Below are 24,159 nucleotides of genomic sequence, written 5' to 3'. Positions count from 1 at the left end.
ACTTTGAAGTGCTAAAAAAAAGTGTGAAAAGCGGAATATAAATCTAAATAAATAAATCTTTCTATTGATAATTTTCCCTCTGCTTTGACATTTGACAGTCAATCCATCTAGAAATCTAACAAAGTTTGTAACCTTGATATAACAACTGACCCTGCCCTCTCAAAGCAATTCCACATTAAATCAGTAATCCAAGCCTCATTTGTATGTTACGACATTTAAGACCACTCTTTAATCCAAAGACTTCTATACTGTTCTCCAGTCACTTGTATTTTCAGAACTAGACTACAGTAATTCTATGTATGCAGATATTCTGACTAATAACTTTAAAATCCTTACAAATTATTCAGAATGCAGTTGCACACATTCTTACAGGCACAAAATTACATGAACATTACTCCTATCCTCCACTCGTTACATTAGCTCCCAGTATACTAGAGGATTTAATCAAAATTAGCAGTCAAAATCCACAAACGCATATCCAGCATAGCTCTCTGCTTCAACGGCAGGGGAGAAAGTCTGATACTTCACTTTCAATGCATTTCCAGCATAACTCTCTGCTTCAACGGCAGGGGGAATGAAGAAAAGTGGATCTATATACAGACAACAACCAACAAGGACTGAATTACATAGTCCAGGTAAACAAATAAGCATGGGTGCAGCTTGCTTATTGAGGCGGTTACTACCCCTAACTAATTAAGCTAGATATTTCACTTAGATGCAGTTCCAACACTGCTCTCTACATTAATGGTGGGGGTGGAAGGGAAATAGAACCAAAAGGTTACTAAGAGCCAAGAGTAACAGATGAGTATGAGAAAAAAAAAAGTGCAAAACTTGCTGGGCAGACTGGATGGGCCGTTTGGTCTTCTTCTGCCGTCGTTTCTATGTTGCATAATGTCACTTTCCCTTGGACTTCTGCTAGCCTCCAACATGTACCCTCCATTTGTCCAGTCATCCAATCTACCAGAGCCGACCATCTGTCTAAGACCTGTGAAAGGACTTTTTCAACAGCAGGTCCCAACTATTAACCGAAGGGAACTAGTGATCAATATTGAAAAACAGAATTTCTCCACTTAGAAAGAAAAAATATCGAAATCATTCAAACTCCAATTATACTCAAAAGCAACCAGAAAATAGAACTAGCGGAAAAAGTAAGGAACCTTGGAATAATAATGGACCCCAAAATTAATCTAAAACAACACATATCGCTAAAAGTAAAAGAAGGCTATGCTAAACTCATGATCCGCAGAAAACTTAAACCGTTACTAACTCCTGCAGATTTCAGAACAGTGCTTCAGGCACTAGTTTTCGCCAGTACCGATTACTGTAATGCACTTTTTCTAGGACTCCCAAATACAACAATAAGACCACTTCAAATTCTACAAAACACAGCAGCGAGAATACTAACTGAAAAAAGAAGAAGAGACCATATAACAAACTCTGGCCAAACTTCACTGACTACCCATAGAATAAAGAATAAAATACAAAGCACTATGCACCATACATAAACTAATTAATGATGAAAAAGCAGACTGGCTAAACACTGCACTACGGGTACACGTACCACACAGGAACCTTGATTCAGCAAACAAAGCTCTCTTAACCATCTCCTCAGTCAAGACAGCGAGACTAACCCAGGTAAGAGAAAGGGCATTGTCTTTAGCAGGACCCACACTCTGGAACACAATGCCTTTGGAGACCAGATTACAGAGAGACCCCAAAACATTCAAGAGAAGGCTAAAGACATGGCTTTTTAAACAAGCCTTTTATAAAGAGACCGGAGAATAGAAAATACACTGGAATAAACAGAAGAGCACCGGCACACAGCACTATTCTCATAAATGTGCATTACAATATTTTAACAAATTGAGTACACAATGAATGTAATAATATAACACAGTAAATGTGATTTTTTTGACCTGTAAACATACCTTCTAGGTACATCTGGCCAGAACCTACATCACTAAACATTTCTACGTATTTTTATGATTTAATGTAACCGAAACTTAATGGCACCTGTTAGATTGTACTATAGTGCGCTTACTCCAAACTTATGTGCCTACATGTAAACCGTTGCGATGGTATATAACTTAGCGACGGTACAGAAAAGACATTAAATACATAAATAAATAAATAAAATAATATTATGGAATTCCCTACTCTTAGGGATACGCACTATGAAAGATTCAAGACTTAAAAAAGACTTTCAAGATCTTCTTTAAAAAGGCTTTTGACTCTGCAGCTGAGGGCTGTTTAATTGTATATGTTGTGCCTAACACTTCTGCATTGTTTTCGGTAACTTAGAGCAAGCAGTTTGAAGTTTGTTTCTGTTTCACAGATTCCAGCTTTAGTCTTTGTCATGTTGTTTTAATGTTTACTTTATGTATGTACTATTGTCACCCACCCCAAATTATTGAAAGATGCAAGTTATAAATATTTTAAATAAAATAAATACAAAAAAACTTGACACAGAAAGAGTATTGATAAACTATTGAGGTTTTCCTGTTTCCTACAGCTATTATACTAATTATTACATTATTATCTAGTGGGAAAAGGGATTATAGTATCATGCACTGTCTTATAGTGATTATTACCTTATTCTCAGCAAAATCTAAAATGAGAGGTATATAGTAAGGGCAAGGTCTCTATCTGGCAGCAATAATTTTTACATTATTCAACCATACCTGACAGCATCAAGTTAATGATAGGATCTCTTACTATCTTGTAGCAAATAATAAACTCTCAGCAGAGCCAGACAGTGAGCAGTATTCAAGGATAACTGAGATCCCACACTATCATACAGGAATTATTTTACAGTAATCACTACATTACTATCAAACTGATCACAGCCTTGTTGGTTTTAACAATTTATTCTATAATAAAAAATTCTCAGTCTCTTATTTGTCCTGTGTGTCTTGACTAGGTTGTAAGCTGCATGGAGCAGGGAATGTCTCTTATAGGCATTTTTTTTTTATAGCGCTGTGGATGTCTGGTCCCACTATAGAAGAGATTAGTAGGAGTGGAGGCAGATGGGGGGTGTGGGCTTTTCCCAGTATCCTGAATTGACGATTATAATTACTACATTACTCTCAGCAGATCAAAACAGGCTGCAGTATGCAGGGCCTGTTGGGCTTTCCGCCTAACCTGCTAGGATTCGTAGGATAAAGACAGGATCTTCAGCAGAGCCCAGCAGGGGCTCAGTTATTGCATTCATCTCAGCAGAGCCGGAGAGGGCGCAGTATCCGGGGGCCTCTGGCTCGGGGCACTCACCCTTAGCTTGTAACTGTTTCCAGCTCCATGTGCCCCCGGCCTGGGTTCGGTACAGGCGCCTCTGAAGCCGGGGCCTACCTGCTGCCGCTGCCGGGCCCAGGCCCAGCCTGACGCAGAGAAGCAGCGGAGCCCGGACGGAGGACGTGGGGCGCAGGCTCAGCCGGAAGGCGGCGGATGGCGGAAGAGCAGAGCCTCCGGCTGCGGGTCGATGCTGGGAAGAGCCAGACGTGAGCAAGAGAGCGCCGAGCTTAACGAGCGCAGTCCCGCGCGCCTGCCTGCAGCCAGCCACAGAGCCCCGAAAGCAGAGAGCGGAGCGGCGGCGCGAGCACAGCCCAGACCCCAGCAGCCAAGCGCTGAAGGCATCGATTGGGGTAACTACTGTTTCCCTTTACCAGGAGGCGATCTGTGTGGATGAGGATTACACTCCTGCCCCCAAGTAGGTATTAGATTTATTAAATGCTTAAAATGAATTCTGTATAAATTCATGTACATTCCTAATAAAAAAAAAGTCAATTTGTGCTTCACAGAATGTTTAATTTTATATATATATATATATATATATATAAACACACATATAGGTGTATCAACATTTAATTTAGCTATTTTATTAGCACACTCAACATCTCATCAGCCTCCATTCCCTTTCCTACCTAGTCCTATACACATTGAAGCAGGGTCAGAAACTAAAGCGTGGACTCACCCAAGGCCAGACACACTAAATCTCTGACTCTGTGTCATCACTCAGCTTCACCAAGTGGAGGGCACTCGTGATGCTTGCTCCAGAACAATTGCTTGTCCCCAATAAAACTGGCCCTGCTCGCTTCCTAACATGACACAGGTGCAGGAATTCTTGTTTGTTGGGGAACAATATATTATTTAACATTTTGGTTTCTGTACTAATTAAAAGACAGGAAACAAACAGTAAGACTAAATATAACAATACAGTTAAAATGACAATTCAAAAATTACAAAATAATAAATGTAACCCAGGAATAGTTCCTGGACATACCCAGATTATTCCAGACCAGTGGGTTTATACCTCCCTACCAGCAGATGGAGGCAGAGAACAAAACCTTGAGGCACTGCTGCATAACTGAGAGTGCCACCTGCAGTCCCTCAGTATTTCTCTCACTCCAGCAGATGGTAGAGGTGCAAACCTGCAGTCCTGACTGACTTGGAAGTTTGTGAAGTGGTGCAGCCCCCTGAGGTGCTAGGTTCTGATTGATGGGCCATCCCTCGGGTCAAGCCGGGCAAACAGGGGGTTGGATACCCCTGGCTGTTTCAGCCCGCTGTTTCTGGGGCCCCTGATAACCAAGCGACTGGCTCACTCTCGGTGTCCCAAGGTCCCCGCCTACCCGCCACTGGACTCTCCAGGGAAGTATCCCCGCTGGGGATTTTTGCTTCTTTCTCTTTCTGGGTAAAGCTAATTAAAAAAAAAAAAAAAAAAAGAAGAAGCTTGCATTTGCTTCTGCGGAGGCTGTGGAGAGTTTCCAGCCCGGGATATTCTGCCTGGGGGGCTGTACTGGGGGCAGCCAGCCTCCAGAGCTGTTGGGGCCAGTAAGGGAATGGGAGCAAGATTTTTAACAATTGAGCAAAAAGGCATAACATGGAGTATATTAAACAATGAGAGACATTCAATTGCAAAGATATTAACTGGCATTTGCACTAAGGATTGCACACTAAGGGGTGCACAAAGGGGAGGGCCCCTTTGTCGCGCCCCTTCGGCGTGCGGCACCTGGTGGCAAGGCGCCTTTCAACGGTCGTCACTGCCCCCGATGACGGGGGGCTTCCGGTCAGGTCACTCCCTCTCACTGCTGTTCCTTTTTCAGTTTCTGGTGTGTTTTCCTTTTTTTTCTCATGGTGATGGTGAAGAGCCTCTAGTTAGAAAAGTCTGCCCAGAATGGAATCTCAATTTAGTATTGCATGCACTCTGTGACGCACCCTTTGAGCCTTTATATCGGGCCACCCTGAAGGATCTTACTTTGAAGACAGTTTTTCTAGTGGCTATTTGCTCCACCAGATGAATTTCGGAACTTCAGGCTCTTTCGTGTCACGACCCTTTCTTGCAGATCTCCGACGACAGGGTGTCCTTGCGTACTGTGCCTTCCCTTTTGCCTAAAATGGTTTCGGCCTTTCACATTAATCAGATGATGCAATTACCGGGCTTCCCGGAGTGGTCTCTGGATCCTACGATGGGCAGGAGCCCTCACCTCCTTGATGTTCATCGTGTCTTTTGGCATTATAGTAACATAGTAATGACGGCAGAAAAAGACCAAAATGGTCCATCCAGTCTGCCCAGCAAGCTTCCCAAGGTAGTAACTGCCGCTCCGTGCAGGTTACCCCCAAGCTTTTTCACTCATTCCCATCCTCTGGGACCCATAGTATTTACCCCATGCCCCTTTGAAATCCTTCACAGTTTTAGTCTTCACCACTTCCTCCGGAAGGGCATTCCAGGTATCCACCACAATCTCCATGAAGAAATATTTCCTGACATTGGTTCTAAGTCTTCCTCCCTGAAGTTTCAAATCATGACCCCTAGATCTACTAAATTGTTTCCAATGGAAAAGGTTTGTTGTTGACCATGGATCATTAAAACCTTTCAAATATCTGAAGGTTTGTATCGTATCAGCCCTGTTCCTCCTCTCCTCTAGAGTATACATATTCAGGTTCTTCAGCCTCTCCTCATAAGTCATTCAATGGAGATCACCCATCATTTTGGTCGCCCTTCTCTGGACGCCTCTATCCTGTCTCTGGCTCCTTTGAGATAATGTCTTCAGAACCAAACATAGTACTCCAGGTGAGACCTCACCAAGGACTTGTACAAGGGGATTATCACTTCCTTTCTTTTTCACTCAATGCACAATTAAACTCTGGAATTTGTTGCCAGAGGATGTGGTTAGTGCAGTTAGTGTAGCTGTGTTTAAAAAAGGCTTGGATAAGTTCTTGGAGGAGAAGTCCATTACCTGCTATTAATTAAGTTGACTTAGAAAATAGCCACTGCTATTACTAACAACAGTAGCATGGAATAGACTTAGTTTTTGGCTACTTGCCAGTTCTTATGGCCTGGATTGGGCTCTGTTGGAAACAGGATGCTGGGCTTGATGGACCCTTGGTCTGACCCAATATGGCATGTTCTTATGTCCTTTTTCTTACTGGTTATTCCTCTCTCAGTGCAGCCCAGCATGCTTCTGGCTTTTGCTATCGCCTTGTCACATTGCTTCGCCATCTTCAGATCGCTAGACACTATCACCCCAAGGTCTCTCTCTTGTTCCGTGCACAACAATCCTTCATCCCCTATCACATACAGCTCTTTTGGATTGTCACACCCCAGATGCATGACTCTGCACTTCTTGGCATTGAATCCCAGCTGCCATATCGCCGCCCACTCTTCCAGCTTCCTTAAATCCCATCTCATTCTCTCTACTCCTTCTGGCGTGTCCACTCTGTTGCAGATCTTAGGTATCATCTGCAAATAGACAAACTTTACCTTCTATCCTTTCTGTAATGTCACTCACAAAGATGTTGAACAGAACCGGTCCCAACACCAATCCCTGTGGAACTCCACTTAACAGCATTCTCTTTTCAGAGTAAGTTCCATTTACCATCACTCATTGTCTTCTATCCGTCAACCAGTTTGTAATCCACGCCATCACCTTGGAGCTCACTCCCAAGCTTCTCATTTTGTTGATGAGTCTTCTATGTGGGACCGTATTAAAAGCTTTACTAAAATCCAAGTAAACTACATAGAGCGCTCTTCCCTGATCCAGTTCAGTCACCCAATCGAAGAAATCAATTAGATTTGTCTGTCAGAACCTTCCCCTGGTGAATCCATGCTGCCTCTGATCGAGCAACCCACTGAATTGTAGATAGTTCATTATGCTTTCCTTCAGCAGAGTCTCCATTAATTTTCCCACCACCGAGGGGAGGCTAACCGGCCTGGGGTTTCCAGCCTCTTCTCTGCTCCCACTCTTGTGGAGTGGGACCCCCACCGCTCTTCTCCAGTCACTAGGCACCTTACCATTCCAAACATCTATTGAACAGGTCACACAGTGGACCCCCGCCAGCACATCTCTGAGCTCCCTCAGTAATCTGGGATGAACCTCATCAGGCCCCATGGCTTTGTCCACTTTCAGTCTTCTTAGCTCTTCCCATACATTATCTTTCGTAAATGGAGTTTCATCTACGCCACCCCCTTCTTCAGTCTTGATAACAAGTGACGGTCCTTCTCCAGGGTCTTCCTTAATGAACACTGAACTGAAGTATTTGTTTAATATTTTTGCCATTTCTTCATCTCTCTCCACCCATTGATCCTTATCCCCTTTCAATTTCACTCTACCACTATGTACCTTCCCTCCTTTCTCTGATATATCTGAAAAATGTTTTGTCACCTCGCTTTATCTCCTTGGCAATCCTGTCCTCTGTCTGACTTTTTGCTTTCTTGATTACTTTTTTTCATCTCCCTCAGTTTTGCCAGATAATCCTCCCTGTGTTTCCCTTTTTGGGATTCTTTATATTTCTTAAAGCTACTTTTTTTGCTTTTATTACATCATCCACCTCCTTTGTGAACCAGATTGGATTCTTATTTCTCTTACTTTTGTTTATTTTTGTAACAGACAGATTTGTTGCTTTTGTAATTGCTCCTTTTAGTTTGCCCCACTGTTTGATCTCTCCCATCGTCTCCCAGTCTTCAAGTTCTGCCTCCAGATATTTCCCCATTTCTACAAAGTCTGTTTTGTTGAAGTTCAAAACTTGGGTCTTTGTGTGACTTCTCCGGGTCCTGTTTGCAATAACAAACCATACTGTTAGATGATCACTGGTGCTGAGGTGGGCACCCACCTGGACATTAGAGACATTATCCCCGTTATTGAGCACTAGGCCAAGTAAAACTCCCTCCCTCGTGGGTTCCATTACCATTTGTTTGAACAGAGCCCCTGGCAGGGAATCCACTATCTCTCTACTTCTGTTAGATTCTGCAGAAGGGATTCTCCAGTCCATGTCTAGCAGATTAAAGTCACCAACAATCAACACTTCCCCCTTCTTTCCCACCTTTCAGATGTCTTTGATCAGATCTCTGTCCAGTTCTTCCATTTGAATCGGAGGCCTGTAAGCCACTCCAGTAAAAATGGATGCACCATCATCTTTTTTTAGGACAGCCCATAATGCTTCTTCTCTACCCCACTTTCCTTGCAGTTCAGTTGCTTGGATATTATTTTTGACATAAAGTGCTACTCCCACTTTTTTGTCCTTTCTGTCATTCCTTAACAGGTTATAGCCCGGTATGGCCGTATCCCAGTCATGAGAATCTGTGAACCAGGTCTCCGTGACAGCAACAACATCCAAGTCTGCCTCCACCATTAAAGCCTGCAGATCTGTGATTGTATTGCCCAAACTACGAGCATTTGTAGTCATAGCTTTCCGCACTTCCTAGGAACCTTTTCTGTTTTTTTTGAGCTGAATGATTTTGTTATTTTCACTTCGCATGTCCTGTAGTGTTTGTATTGCTTGGGGGTGACAAGACAATTTCAAGCACCATCTCCTACCACCTCCATACTTTAGTTTAAACGTCTGTTAATGTAAGATCTGAATTTCTCACTTAGCATCCTTCTTCCTGCTGCAGACAAATGTAGGCCATAAAGCCTTTTATTGCTCCATACATGACCCCAGCCTCCAATGTATCCAAAACCATTTTCTGTACACCAGGATTTGAGCCAGGTATTGAACTTATTTATATGGTAAAGCCTCTCATCTTCTATTCCATGTACAGGTAATACTTCTGTAAATTCAGTAGCCTTTGCGCTGTTTCTTGTCTTCATACCTAGATTATGGAAATCTTTTTGAACTTCATGGATACCATTTCTGTTGAGGTAATCGGTCCCCAGATGGATGATAACACTGATATCAAAGTTCCTACTTTCTTCTTCAATGACTTGGACTATCTGAAGGTCAATAATTCTTTCTGACGGTCAGACTAACTTTTTGTCTTGTTTGATGGAACAAAGACAGGGGAAAGGGTGTTGAAGGCTACCGTGGCCCACTGGTTAAAAGACACGATTTCTTCGGCCTATATTTGCAAGGGCCGCTCTGTCCCGACTGGCCTTAAAGCGTATTCCACGCGGGTGCAAGCGAGCTCTTGGGCGGAGTGTCAGTTGTTTTCTCCCCAGGAGATTTGTGGGGCAGCAGTCTGGTCCTTGCTCCATACTTTTACCAGGCATTGTCGCCTGGATGTGTGCGATCCAGATTCAGCTATTTTCAGGGAAAGCGTTCTTAGAGCTGGTTCCCACTGGCCTGGAATGATCTGGGTATGTCCAGGAAAGGAAAACGGGTTCTTCCCTGTAATGCCACCGATCAGTCCAGAGGCCCACCCCGGTAGGGCTGCCAAAGACTGATTCCTGGTTGGATTTCTAATGCATTCTGTAAAAGAATATTCAGTCTGCTTGAGTTCCGCACTTGGCTGCGGCACTGACACTGTTGAGTTCCGCACTTGGCTGCGGCACTGACACTGTTGAGTTCCGCACTTGGCTGCGGCACTGACACTGTTGAGTTCCGCACTTGGCTGCGGCACTGACACTGTTGAGTTCCGCACTTGGCTGCGGCACTGACACTGTTGAGTTCCGCACTTGGCTGCGGCACTGACACTGTTGAGTTCCGCATTTGGCTGCGGCACTGACACTGTTGAGTTCTGCACTTGGCTGCGGCACTGACACTGTTGAGTTCCGCACTTGGCTGCGGCACTGACACTGTTGAGTTCCGCACTTGGCTGCGGCACTGACACTGTTCAGTTCCGCACTTGGCTGCGGCACTGACACTGTTGACTTCCGCACTTGGCTGCGGCACTGACACTGTTCAGTTCCGCACTTGGCTGCGGCACTGACACTGTTCAGTTCCGCACTTGGCTGCGGCACTGACACTGTTCAGTTCATGCTATTCCAACCCTAGTTTCTAGTTCGCCCTGCTATTAGGGGGTGATCTTTCTCTTGGCTTGGGTACAGGTTAATAATGAGGGACTGCAGGTGGCAGTCTTGGTTATGTAGCAGTGCCTCAAGGTTTTGTTCTCTGCCTCTATCTGCTGGTAGGGAGGTATAAACCCACTGGTCTGGAATGATCTGCGGTATTACAGGAACGAAAATTAGCAGGTAAGAACCAATTTTCCTATACCAGTAATACTAATAAAAAAAGAATCCCCAAAAAGAGAGCCACAATAAAGCTATACAAAGAAAAAAATATGACAACATGTATGAGATTGATTTGCATGTGCTGCTTCCATTGTATGCAAATCTTTCTCATGCATATTCATTGTGGATATCCTGAATACCTGACTGGGTTGAGAAGTACTGCTCTATGGTGTGACTGCATTTTGAGCATTGTGTGCAATTCTGGTTGCCCATCTCAAAGATAAAGCTGAACTAGAAAAGGTGCAGAAAAGGGTAATACAAATGATAAAGGGGATGGACTCCTTTATGAAGAAAGGCTAAACAGGTTAGGGCTCTTTAGCTTGGAGCACAGACAACTTAGAGAGCATATGATAGGTTTATAAAATCATGAGTAGAGTGTAACATTTAAATAGGGAACCATTATTTACCCTTTCAGAGTGTACTAGGACTGGAGGACACTCCGTGAAACTAGCAAGTAGCAAAAGTATTTTTTCACTCAGCAGACAATTAAGCTGTAGAATTTGTTGCTGGAGGATTTGGGTTGCTCTGAGAGAAAGAGAGAGGTAGGTTTTGGGGGCAGTCTTACATGCACAGTGAGACTATGAACAGCACAGTACACATCAGTGAAGATTTGACGTGATTTTGAGTGAGGAAAGTCACACAAAGATGAGATTTCTACAATGTTCTCTCGCCCTAGCTTGATGGACTCTCTAGCAGGGAACTTCTATAAGGTACACACTGTGAAAAGATGGAGCTTCCAGTAAGCACCAGCTTGGAGTACAGAGGGAGCAAGTAGGTGCATAAAATTATAGCATTAACCCATGGAGAGATGTTAAGATGGAGCAGTTTAAAAACCAGTAAAAGAATTATATACTTAATGCACAATGACAATGGGAGCCAATGTAAAGAAACAGAGTTGGTGAAATATGCTCCCTTGGCCCGAGACCAGGGAGTAAAGGGAGGGATGTCAGTGTGAACCAGTGTTGCACTCTGCCTCCAGCGGCTGCTAGGGGAGGACAAATCCCATTTATATGAACAATTGGCAGGTAAGATCTAATTGAACCATTTCCCACATCCTCCAAAATTCAGACAGGGTACATAAAATCACATATTTAATAAAATAATGTATTCGTAACAAGGTCAGACAGGACTGAAACGAATAAATGCAACCTGCAGCAGAACTGAATCATCAGGAGAGATGCTGGGGAATTTCCAAATGGACATTTTTTTGGGTCCTTTAGACAGCATGTGGAGAATGGGATAGAGTTCCAGAGAACTGCTCCTGCTATGGAGAAGGTCTGCTTGTGGATTGCTGTCAGATGAGCAATAGATGTTGATTAGAGGACCAAGGTGTTGGACTTATTTTTTGTTACTTTGGCTGAGCATCAGGGCCGGAGCATCCATTAGGCGAACTTCTGGGTACTCTGCCAGCTCCTAGATCAACAAGACATAGGTGCCATTTGTCAAATCCATTCGGGCAATACCGTCCATAAAGCTTTAGAGTCAGATATATCTAACCTATATTGAATTTATAATAAGAAAAATACTTTCAAATAAATAAATAAAGATATGTTTACTCTTTACTAAGGCTAGGGCCTTATATCTATATGAATTATACTCATTAATTGAGTGTCTTTCTCCTATAATGTACAAATCTGAATAAACAAAAATATACATAACTTAGTATATATCACTATAAAAATGATATGTAACCCACATGCAAACCATCCCCTCTATAAAATTATAGGACAGGGATCCAGGGCCTATCTTATGGACCCAAAGTTGTCATACACACAAAGCATAATTGCAGATAAAGACCAGCTGGTCCATCCATTCAAGCTGGTTATTTCTCCCTCAATAAAACCTATTGGAAATGGCACGGGAGGCCGAGGCTGGCGCTCTGGTGAATTTTTGCCATACAAAATGACATTGGCTAGGCATACTCGGGTGCCATTTCCAATAGCAGCAACTGGGGATCACTCCTGCCCCGTGATTCATGAAATGAATGCATATCTCTGGGGAGAGGTCATTCCTGGATACTAACTGACCTGAAATCTATTTATTTGCTTGGAGGTTCAGTGTTTTATGAGCCTTTCTGAAACTGTAGTGAGATTATCTTCCATAATTTTGTTAGCCTCTTCAGACAATCTGAAGGGAGGAGTACTTCAGTCTTTGTAACTTGTAGATGGTTTTACAAGTTACAGGAGTCAAAATAAAGAAATAGAACAATAAGACAAAGGAAGACAAGTAATGAGCCCCCCCCCCCCCCCCCAATGTGAGTCATAGACATATCATGTTTGACGGTAGGAATTAAAATTGAGGACTCCTGCTGAGGCTGGTGTTTACTTTCAGGGATGGAAGTACTCGGAAGAGATCAATATGTCTGCCGTCTCTTCAGGTGAGAACGTAATAGTCGCATTTATTGAAACTAGGTTATGGAGTGTTAGTATAAAGGCATTGTTTATTTATTCTTATTTGCTGCCTTAATTATATTTTTATTTACCATTCCCAGGAATATTATCACAAGTGGAAATTTCTTTGCAGCCTTGAAGCCCTGCATGCCGCGTGCCTGTGAGGACTGGTGAGAGACGGTCAGCACTGGTGACCATGGCCATTCCTATTGCCATGCTGGATTGTGATCTTTTATTGTATGGTCGAGGGCACAGGACGCTCGACCGTTTTAAGCTGGATGATGTCACGGATGAGTACTTGGTATCTACTTATGGGTTTCCTCGTCAGTTCATTTGCTACCTGGTGGATCTCTTGGGTAGCAGCCTGTCTCGCCCTACGCAGCGGTCCAGGGCCATCAGTCCCGAGACTCAAATTCTGGCCGCTTTGGGTTTTTACACTTCTGGATCTTTCCAAACCCGGATGGGAGATGCCATCGGTATCAGCCAGGCCTCTATGAGCCGATGTGTCACCAACGTGACCGAAGCACTGGTGGAGCGAGCCCCTCACTTCATCCATTTCCCAGTTGAGAAAGGTGCTGTGCAGAGACTGAAGGATGAGTTCTATAGGCTTGCCGGAGTACCCAGAGTGCTGGGGGTGCTGGACTGCACACATGTGGCCATTAAAGCACCCAATGCAGAGGACCTATCCTATGTGAACTGCAAGGGCGTGCACTCATTAAATTGTATGATGGTGTGTGATGCTCGGGGGCTGCTGCTGAATGTGGAGACTCGCTGGCCAGGAAGCCTGCAAGATAGTGTGGTGCTGCAGCAGTCAGTCCTAAACATGCAGTTTGAGTCGGAGATGCACAAAGATGGCTGGCTGCTGGGTAAGTTCACTGTTTTGTTTTATCCTCACAAGGCCTCTCCTTCCCTTTCAGTTCATGCACAACCCCTTTCCATATTCCTTTCCTGGTTTGCATCCCATTGCTATAAGCACTAAGCCCCTTCCTCCTTTGCTATCATTAGGGGACATCCTCAGTCTGTTCCTATCTCCTGCATCCACTTCAGCATAATATCCTGGAAACCCCTGACAAGGCTGCTTCATAGAGAGTCCTGGCACCTTTTTAGATTAGTCACTTGATTAAGCAAGCTCAATAAATTTGTTAGTATCCTTCCTTTTCTCTCAAACTGTAACTTTTTTTCAGAGTAAAAAGTAATTGTTTTAGGATTTTTCTGAAAGCTCCTCCTAGCCCCTCCCAGCATTGTGAATCTGAATTGGGCGCTGATCTGATAGTCATTATTGGAGCCTGGTTCCAACAGCTGCTGATACGTGCCAAGCAGTCTATAGGAGAAACACAAGTGGGATTGGGAAAAATGCTTATAAACAAGCAGCTTGTCCACAATGAAAGCTCCATACTTTTTATTCCAGAAAGTGCTAAAAGGTAAAAAAAAAACTGAGACTAAAAGTCCTTATAGATATGCAGTAAAGTGGGATTGACTTTGAAATGATCTGACTTGACCTCAAGTAAAAGATGAGGCTGTGGACATTAACCATTTTTGGTTTTGAACATTGAGGCATATGACCAGTTTTATTTTACATCAGTATGAATGTCATGATCGGTGAGCCCTTAGGCTGTGGTGTGGTTGACGCAACCTAGTAGGTAAACCCACTATCTATGTATTTATTTAGCATCACTTATATTCCGAAGTTCTATAAAATATTTACTGCGAATGACAAAAAAAAACCCAATCACAATCTTCAACAATGAATTAAACAAAATAACACAAGTTTACAACTTAAATAGAAAAGCTTTCAATTGCTTTCTAAAAATCTTCACATCAGAAATGCTACATAATTCACAAGGCAAAGTATTGCAGAGTATTGAGGCCACCTGATGAAATGCTCTTGCTTGTGTTCTTAACAATTTACAAGTCTGAACAGATGGTACACTCAACAAATTTGCATTTTGAGAAAGAAGCGATCTTGCTGGCACATATTTCTGAATAATATCTGTCAAAGAACATGGGTTTTCAGTATGTAAATGTTTAAAAATAATGATTACCAGTTTAAACTGGTTTCTGACATCAATTGGTAATCAATGCAGCTCATAGAGTATTGGGGGTATATGATCCCTAATTGAGACTCAGTTTAATATCCGTGCTGCCCCCTGCTGAACAAGCCCTTAATAAAGACTATTACAATAGTGCATGTAGCACCGATCTGATCAGTGTCAGGGACAACAGAAATTTCAAAGGAGAAAAGTCAGCCCAGATTTAATGCTTCTGTTATAAGTTGTAAGGGTAGACCAGCAAAAGATAAGGATCCAACATTTGGCAATGCAGCCTTACCAATCCACAATAATGTGGTCTTTGAACCATGTAATGTTAGATGATTAGTGTTAACCACAGTGGCATAGGTACGAGTGGACTACAGCCCACCCACTTTGGGTTCATTCCCACCTAATGAGAGCTACCCGACACCAAATGAGGCCTGGCCACTGTCAACTCCATCATCATGGTGGCTGAAGAAGAAGAAGAAGGCCCCGCCGAAGGAAGGCCACCACAGGAGATCATCCCCGTGGCAACGAAGAGGAATTTCAGCCCAACCGAAACAAGGTCGCCATGGCAGCTCATCCCCGTGGTGGCAAAGAAGAATGCCCACCAGGGTAAAGCCACGGTGGGAGCCCATCCCTGCAGTGGCAGAAGAAGGCGTTTGGCGGAAAGGCCCGGTGCATGCATGTGAGAATGGGAGCCTGAGTGTGGGTGTTTGTGTGTGAAAGAATGGGAGCCTGAGTGCATGAGTGAAAGCTTGTGTGTGTATGGTAGAACATGTGAGAGAGAGAGAGTTATCATGCTTTAGCATATTATACTCTAGATCACATTATTTAAAATTTTATCCATAAAACTTCAGCACACTCTCTGTTTCACTTAAATGACCTCAGAAGCTATTGTTTATTCATTGCACTTTTTTCATACTCCGTACCAAGGCAAAACACTGTTTTGTTTTTTGCTGTCCTCATCTATACACAATGTAACATACGTAATGTATAATGACACACACAAATGCAACATATGACAGAGAACCACAAACAGTAAACAATTATCCAACATTAGAGCTCAAAAAAGTAGGCCTTTTAAAAGCCAAAAAAAAATTTGGATTCAGAATTATGCAACAAATCAGAATTTCTAAAACAGATCTGTTAAAAAAAAAATCTGGGAGAGAGAAAAAACGCAGGTTTTGCACTTTATCTTGCAAAGCAGTCTTCATTCTTGTCAATCTGTAAAAAAAAAAAAAAAAAAATCACATACGAAGAGAGGTTAATTAAATCTTTTAACATAGCATATAACAGCTATTAGCATAACACGTAACAGCTATAAGCAACTGAGCTGCATATTTAAAGTAGAAAACCACTACATTAGACAATAAAAAAAAATCTCACTTTTTTCTAACTATGTGATTTTTATTTCTTAAGCAAAAAACCGGAACAGTTTACATTCCTTTTATGCAAGAAGGAAGGAAGGAGAGAAAAAAAGCTTACGAGACAGATTACTACCTACCTCTCTCCCTGCTTTCTGAAACTTTTTTTCTAAAACAATAGCTACACAATTAACTATAAAAAAACTCAGCAGGTAGAACTATACACGAAGAGAAACAAAAACTTCAAACATTTCATTTGGTCTAGCCCTGAATACTGCTGGCTTCATAAAAATCGAGGAAGCATTCAGATTATCAGCTGAGGCCAGACACCCCACTGTTTGAGTAAGTACTGCGTGTGCCACATAGAGAGTACGAGGAATGGGGTCGGAATAATCCCCAGGCCTTCTGGGAGGGGCAAGTAGGTACTAACTGTGAATTCCAGGGGCTATAACAATTCTTTTACATTGAAAGCAAAGATCATGAAACTTCACTGACTGAGAAGCTGGTTCATGCTTCTGACCAGTTAAAGTCCTGACACAGATGCATGCAGTGGCCACATTCTCACTTCCCCTCTCTTCTGGATCATTTGCTTCCCTCTTCCCAGTGATCTCTATATCACCTTCTTTTTTTCATTCTCATAATCGGGGGGGATTTGGGTTTACAGTATTCCCAAAGGATTTCTAACATTCATCTTTATCAAGTAACTGGTTATTTAAATAGGTAATTTCAGACTTTAAAGCCTCATTCTGGGTGCTAGCAATTTTTAGCTTCTCAATTAAATCAGCCTCGCGCTTCCCATATCGTTGTCTATCTTCTGCCAACTTCTCCTGTATTAATCTATTACAGTTTTCTTGTTTGTGCATCTGTCAAAATATTGCGGCGTTGTGACCAAGTACTTATAATATCTAACAGCAGCCATAGTAAGGCTGTGCTCTGTTTATTCTTACTTTTGGGCATTGTGGCATTCATATACTCAGAAATCTTGTTTTCTACATCATCAAAGAAATTTAGTTTGCTGTGACATTAGGACCCCTGGGTTCTTCCCACATGTTGCTGCAATCTTCAAAAGGCACTTTCCCTTTGCTTCTGCTTTTAATTCTATCTTACTGTTCTTTTGACTCTTAACAAATAACACCTTCTGTGACCACACGATGCTAAAGTAAAATACACACAATATTCTGTACGCAATAGTTGTCCTAATCTGCCCTTCATACTAAAAGATCGAGAAATACACAGGCACATAAATGAAAGGCTCATATAAACCTTACACCTGGAATCCAGCATCCTCATTGCCGAATTTGTTCTGGGTTCACACTGTGCACACTGGCTTTCTGCCCAGGGGGGCTAATCTCACTGAGATCTACACTGGGGACTACCTGAGAGGCTTATCACCTGCATGCACACAGGACTACCTTGGGGGCTTACCCAGTATAAACACAATTAATGGGATTATTCCTGGGGACTTGAACCCAGGAGCTTATTCCTTACACAAATAGCCACACACAAACATTGATTCAGTACATCACGATTCCAGGTACTTAGGAAAGTAAGATTATTTGAGCAATAGGAGGATAGAACAAATAAAATCGGATCATATAGAAGTAGTAAATGGTAGATAAAACAATTGCTACATATATATAAAAAGCTTACATGTTTCCAAAGGATCAGCCTGTGCTATCATATCTGGAGGCATGCTTTCCCTCTCTCTCTCTCTTAGTTCTCCTTATATACTAAATGTTTGGGAAAAGCAGCGATGTTCCCTCCTTCTGAATTCTTATCAATTTCAGGCACAACTGTGGCCTTCAGTCTATCAGGCTTTAGTTTAAGTTAATTGCTTGCTTTCTCATCATAGATCTACTAGAATAACTAAAATAACAGACTCTTACCTGTTCGCAAGCATTACACAGTGGAAAACAGTAAATATGCGTTTACTCAGAGGTTGGCCTGAAACCTTCAAACTAGTCTGTGTCTGCGTGAGAACTCTGAATCCACACAGCCCGACATCCACACACTTACTCAGCCAAAGTAGCAAAAAATGACTCCAACAAGTGCTTGAAATAAGAGTTAAAATATTCTGAAAGTTTCACTCATGGATAAGGGCTGTTGTAGAATAGTTAGGATCCCATTGGAGTACAACTATTTATTTATTTAATTTTCTATACTGATATTCTGGTACAATCATACCGATTTACAGCAACATAAAATCATCATGCAAATTCATAAAATGACATCAAAATATAAATAGTACATAAAAATGGCATCAAAAATAAAAATTAGCAATAATAAAAACAGTAAAAGAAAATAAAAGCCTCACCTTGCTCTCCATGTTAAAAAAAAAAAAAAAAAAAGAGATTTCCCAATTACACTGTACAGATTAGATCAGTTCTAGATCAAACACCAAAAGCCTGCTTATGTAATCTGGAACGTGGGCAATCTCCTTCCTGCATGGAGGTATACAAGAGACGTTGGCACTGCTATATGTAAAAACACAATTCCATCCTTTACTCACAAATGGTCACTCTTCCAGAAATGGAATTTGGATGGGGTGCAGATTGTCGTACATAAATCTGTACCTATACCTGGCTTCAGAAGAGGATGTTTGGTTTGGAGGAAGATGGGGAGGGGGCATCCTGGTTATGTGGTTTGAAAATAATAAAAATAAAATTGAAAAAAGCATAAATTGTGTGTAGTGTAATGTTAGAATGTAAATCTAAGTTTATAAGTATGAGTTGCAGAGATCTAAGAAGCTGTGAGAATTGATTCCTGGGCAAGTATATCATTTCTAGATTTAAGCATGTATACCCTAGAGAAAAGGTGGGATGGGGAGTTATGATAGATACTGTTAAATACCTGCAAGTTAATAATGCAATGGAAAGGAGGAGTCATGGGGTAGCGTCAGGCGTAATCTAAGGAAATATGTCTTTACAGAAGGGGTAACCAGTGGAGATGGTAGAGACGAGGGCAGCCCCTGAATTCAGGAACGCATGGGGCAAGCACAGGGGGGAGTGGTCAGGACTGTAGAGAAGGCAGACTAGATGGCCGTATGATCTTTTTCTGACATCATGTTTCTATACTTAAGTAAACCAACTTAGGTAGTCCCGAGTGTTTTTCCCTCCCATCCCAGTCACTTTTTTTTATATATCAATTACTCCCATTAGAAGGGAAATAAGAGGTGGGGTTAAAGACGGGCTCGGTCCTTTTTTCCCCCTTCTACTCTAGGACGTTCTTAGCGGGTGAAGCCCAGCAGGTCTTTAAGGATTGGTTGGCTAAGGCTCTTTACAATTATAGTCACTTCTGGGAGAACTCTTCATGGGTGACGTTCTCCACTCTCCAGGCCCAGCATGACTTACCACAGGGTGACTTTTACCGATACCTCCAACTAATGAGCTATGCCAGGGCTTCTAATATCTCCCAGGATTTGCTTCAGCCGATTGGTCTTTTTGAAAATTTCTGCCGGTCGGCTGACAAAGTTCAGCACTTAATGTCCAAAATTTATAAGTTGCTCATTCAGGGTATGGGAACACGACCATCCTTTATGTCTGCCTGGGAGGCTGATCTAGGGTCACCGCAGGGTGACGACTTTTGGGATAATATTTTTACTGTGGGGTGTAAGGGTCTCATATCAGCCTCATTTTTGGAAAATAGTTTTAAACTCCTTTATCGCTGGCACTATACCCCCTCCAAACTCCATAAAATTTATCCCACGGCATCGGATAGGTGCTGGAGAGGTTGTGGGGCACGAGGCTCTTTTTATCATATGTGGTGGGAGTGTGCTGCTGTTTCTAAGTTCTGGCAGGGGCTGGCTATGTGGCTTATATATTACATATTGCATATCTCTATTACTTTGACCCCTATAGTTGCCCTACTTAACTCAGAATATCCCCAGCTCGTCATAGCCTTACAGCGCTTTATCAGACTGGTGGTCACCTCTGCTAGATGTGAGATAGCCTTACATTGGAAGGCTAAGGGAGTTCCTACATTGCTACAGGTTCAGACACGGGTGGCAAAGGTTTGTACCCTTAGTAAGATTACAGCGCACCGACGGAAACAAATAGGGGCCTTTCAGCGTACTTGGACTTTATATTTAACATGGCAGCAACAACAGACGAAGTTATGATTTTTATTTATGCTTGGTTCGCTCTTATGCTTTTATGTTTTCCCTTTGTAGGAGATCCCAGGGGTGGGGGGTGAGGGGAGCAGGGGGAGGGGGGATATGCTTGAGCAATAACTGAGAAACGCAGGGAATCTGTTGTAAGTCTTTATTGCATTTATTCTACTGTCAATTTTGCTATTGTACATGCTTCGCAGATGCTGAATGGTTTTGTGTTTTTGGGGTTATATTTCTCTAATAAAACTTAAATTTCAAAAAAAAAAAAAAAAAAAAAAAGAAGGGAAATAAGAGCCAATTAGGGTTTTAGAAGAAGGTGCACTTAACCCTTATTTTAGTGATTGACTAATTTTAATCCTCTTGCTGTCACTGACAAATGAATACAAAAGACACCTAACAATCTAATTTAAAAACCTTTAGACTTAAAGATACCTACTCTTTAAACAGCTTTAAAATCTTTAACAATTCAACCAAAATTAAGGTTCAGACAGGTCAGCACTGAGATTGAGGCTATCCAGTCTTTTGCACCAAGTGCCACATGTATGATCACCTACCTGTTGGCGAGAGGTTGTATGTGTGCACCCAGTGCAAAGAGCTCCTGCCTCTGAGAATGAGTCCAATCTCTGGAGGCCAGAGTGGCAGCCCTGGAGGAGTTGAGGCAGACAGAGAGGTATAGAGAGGAGACCCTCAGGGAACATAAGAGCATGCCATACTGAGTCAGACCAAAGGTCCCTCAAGCCCAGTATCCAGTTTCCGACAGTGGCCAATCCAAGTCACAAGTACTTGATAGGATGCTGGGTTTGATGGACATTGGTCTGACCCAGCATAGCATTTCTTAAGTTCTTAATGTAAGGCTCCAGGCATGTGAGCATACACCCCCTTATTCCATAGCCCCAGGTAACTGGAACACACAATGCCTCCACCTTCTCTCTAGGGTCTCTAGGGATCCAAGCATGGTCAATGGCCATGCTTCCATTTTGGTATCTGAGCAATGGGCAATGTTCTCTGTTAGTTTGATTCTGCAGAGTGCTCTTATATAGAGGATCAAAGAGGGGAGATGAGATTTTAAAAATCAAAGTAAATGGTTGTTTAAAATTTATATCCCAGTTCATCATTGCTAATAAAAGTGAATTTTCTATTCTCTCCACAGCTGATTCCGCCTTTTTCCTGCGAAGTTGGCTGATGACCCCTCTTCATATCCCAGAGACCCCTGCGGAAAACCGATATAATATAGCACACACTACAACACACAGTGTGATACAACGGACCTTTAAATCCATCCGGGCCCGTTTCCGCTGTTTGGATGGGAGTAAAGGCACCCTGCAGTATTCCCCAGAAAAGTGCAGCCACATCATCATAGCATGCTGCGTGCTGCACAATATTGCTCTGGAGCGCGGGCTGGACATGTCGTGCTCCCCCACAACAGGAAACATGGAGCAGCCAGAGGAAGCGTACGAGCAGATGGAATCACTGGACTCGGAGGCCTATAGCACCCGCCAGGAATTGATCCTCACTCACTTCAGCTAGGGAACTCTGGAAATGGGACTTACCCTTCTCTTTTTATTATAAGAACATAAAGTGTGCCATGCTGGGTCAGACTAAAAGTCCATTGAGCCCAGCATCCTGTCTCAAACAATAACCCAATCTGGTTCACTAGGAACCATCCAGAAGATCCAAAGAATCGATTAATTTCTTCTTGCTCGCTGCCAGAGATAAGTGGTGGCTTTCCCAAGTCTACCTGGCTAATAATTGTTTATGGACTTCTCCTTCAAGAATTTGTCCAAATCCTTTGTAAACCTAGCAGTACTAGAGGCCTTGATGCACCGATTCCACAGCGAGATTGTGTGCTGAGTGGAAACAGACTTTCTCCAGTTGTTTTAAATGTATTACTTGTTAGTTTCATGAAGCATTCCCTAGTCTTAAGAACTACCCGAAAGGGTAAATGACTGTCCCATATTTACCTGTTCTAGCCTACACATGATTTTATAAATCTCTACCTTATTCCTTCTCTGTCATCTCTTCTCCAACCTGTTTCACATTTCTTCATAAGGAAGTTATTCTATCCCCTTTATCATTTTTGTTGTTCTTTTTTTTAGTTCTGCTTTATCTTTATTGAGATGGAGCAACCAGAATTCACACAATAGTTAAGATGCAGTCACACCATAGATCTCTATCAAGCCATTGTGTATTCTCCATTCCTTTGTTGCACACTGAAATGAGGATTTCATGTATTGTCCACAGTGACCAAGATCCTTTTCCGGGGTGGTGACTCCTCATACAGAACCCAGCATTGTGTATCTACTATATAATTAGGATTAACACAACATTGGAGTATTCCTTTAAAAAACACAAATGTCTGCAAACCTTATTTTTACTCCCATTTCTTTGCGATCATGGATTCTCAATCCCATACCCCATGACACAGCTTATTGTCACTCCTCTGCCCCCCCAAACCTTAGTGCAGATCATTGGTGAAGCTGGCAGGGAGCGAATGTTTTGGGGACAGGGGTGTTTATTAGTTTGACTGAAATATGAAAGCATAGAGTGTTTATGATTATGTAACTTGATAATGTGTTGAATTTTCTTATGCTGGCAGGTGCCCACTGCAGACCTGTGCTGGAAGGACATATGGGAGAATTATTACAGTTTATAGGCTCTAGAATAGTGAATTTTATATCAATTGAAATGAAACTTGGGAGAAGAAATCATTAAAAGAGGGAAAGAGTCGCAGGGTACTTCAGAAAATGGCAAAGTGGCATAAAGTAGCCGAAGGCTCTGCAAAAGGGTACGAGGCTTACGGGATTGGTAGTTCTCTAATGCAATGTAACGAAACATTAAGAGGAGGAAGAGCACCTCCTGCTTTAGAAAGAGCATAAAAAGGGGGGATGCACAAGCTGTTTCCTCTCTTTTTCATTCTCCCACCCACACTTTTAACTTTCCTAGCTGTTTTGACTTCAGTTCCGTGCTATTGCTGTTCATATCACAGCTTCGTAAACCAGGCAGGTTATCCAAGCCAAGATGTAAGTAGGGCAATATGGATCTGTCTTGGACAGCTGGCAATGGACAACATTAGGAGGCCCTAATAAGCCATTGGTGCAATTTGGGGGCTGTCACATTCCTGATGGGAGCCCAAGCCAGTACACGGCAAAGGCCTAACTGTGACAGCACTTTGCTGGATAAAGCCTGAAGCCCAAGTCGTGCTGAAGGTGGCCCACCTTGCTGTGACACAGAGAGAGGTTTATTTTCTTTATTTATTTAGCTGGCTGTAGTTTGTCATATTTGTAATATTAAATAAACCTGCTTCCCTTGTTAGCCAAAAAATAAAAATGGGCGCCAAGTTTGGACACACGCCTTATTGCATCAGCCTTTAGGTGTTTGCTTTAAGGTCAGAACCAGTGGAGTAGGGAATATTTCTTTGAGTGATTGATCTTCCAGGAATAGTGGCTGTAGGTCTTTTATAATTTTTTGTAGTTTTACCAGCTCTGGGTTGTATGAAATTACAAGCAGCCTCACACTTTTTTTTTTTTTTTAAACCATGTACAGCAGTAGGTTTGTGTTTGGCCTTAGCTAATTCCACTCTTCAGTTTTTGTCTTGGACCTCAATGTATCTAACATTGGATCTACTAATGAGCCAGGGGCACACAGGATAGGGAATGAAGGTTAATGAGATGTTTAGTGTACTTGTAGAATAGGTAAATTAAATGTTGATGTGGTACATTCACAGATAAATATATGCTCTGTGTGAGTGTGTGTGTGTATACATATGTATAGAAACATGGCAGAAAAGGACCAAATGGTCCATCCATTCTTCCCAGCAGTGTCTGC

At 42.4% G+C, this 24,159-nt stretch overlaps 2 protein-coding genes across 8 annotated transcripts in view; one reads left to right on the top strand and one right to left on the bottom strand.

The window, feature by feature from the left end:
• AMBRA1 (autophagy and beclin 1 regulator 1) overlaps positions 1 to 3,407 on the bottom strand; it is a 206,001-nt gene extending 202,594 nt beyond the window's left edge. For all 5 annotated transcript variants that reach the window (XM_029582359.1, XM_029582360.1, XM_029582361.1 and 2 more), the window contains exon 1: positions 3,268 to 3,407. The gene's annotated coding sequence lies outside the window, so the exon portion shown is untranslated. The remainder of the gene's footprint in view (positions 1 to 3,267) is intronic.
• A 162-nt stretch (positions 3,408 to 3,569) lies between these two features.
• On the top strand, positions 3,570 to 24,061 carry HARBI1 (harbinger transposase derived 1). 3 transcript variants are annotated; one of them, XM_029582373.1, is made up of 4 exons: positions 3,570 to 3,703; positions 12,771 to 12,816; positions 12,931 to 13,695; positions 21,485 to 24,061. In XM_029582373.1, exons 3-4 carry the CDS (start codon positions 13,026 to 13,028, stop codon positions 21,859 to 21,861), a joined length of 1,047 nt encoding a protein of 348 aa, XP_029438233.1. In that variant the 5' UTR covers positions 3,570 to 3,703; positions 12,771 to 12,816; positions 12,931 to 13,025; the 3' UTR covers positions 21,862 to 24,061. The 3 variants fall into 3 exon arrangements, with proteins under 3 accessions (XP_029438233.1, XP_029438231.1, XP_029438232.1); XM_029582371.1 differs by lacking the exon at positions 12,771 to 12,816 and having other exon boundaries at positions 3,588 to 3,703; XM_029582372.1 differs by lacking the exon at positions 12,771 to 12,816 and having other exon boundaries at positions 3,595 to 3,707.
• Positions 24,062 to 24,159: the final 98 nt, after the last annotated feature.

This window comes from Rhinatrema bivittatum, chromosome 17 (genome assembly GCF_901001135.1).
Source record: "Rhinatrema bivittatum chromosome 17, aRhiBiv1.1, whole genome shotgun sequence".
NCBI lineage: Eukaryota > Metazoa > Chordata > Amphibia > Gymnophiona > Rhinatrematidae > Rhinatrema > Rhinatrema bivittatum.
Note: the sequence above shows the minus strand (reverse complement) of the source record. Positions and strands in the feature narration are given on the sequence as shown.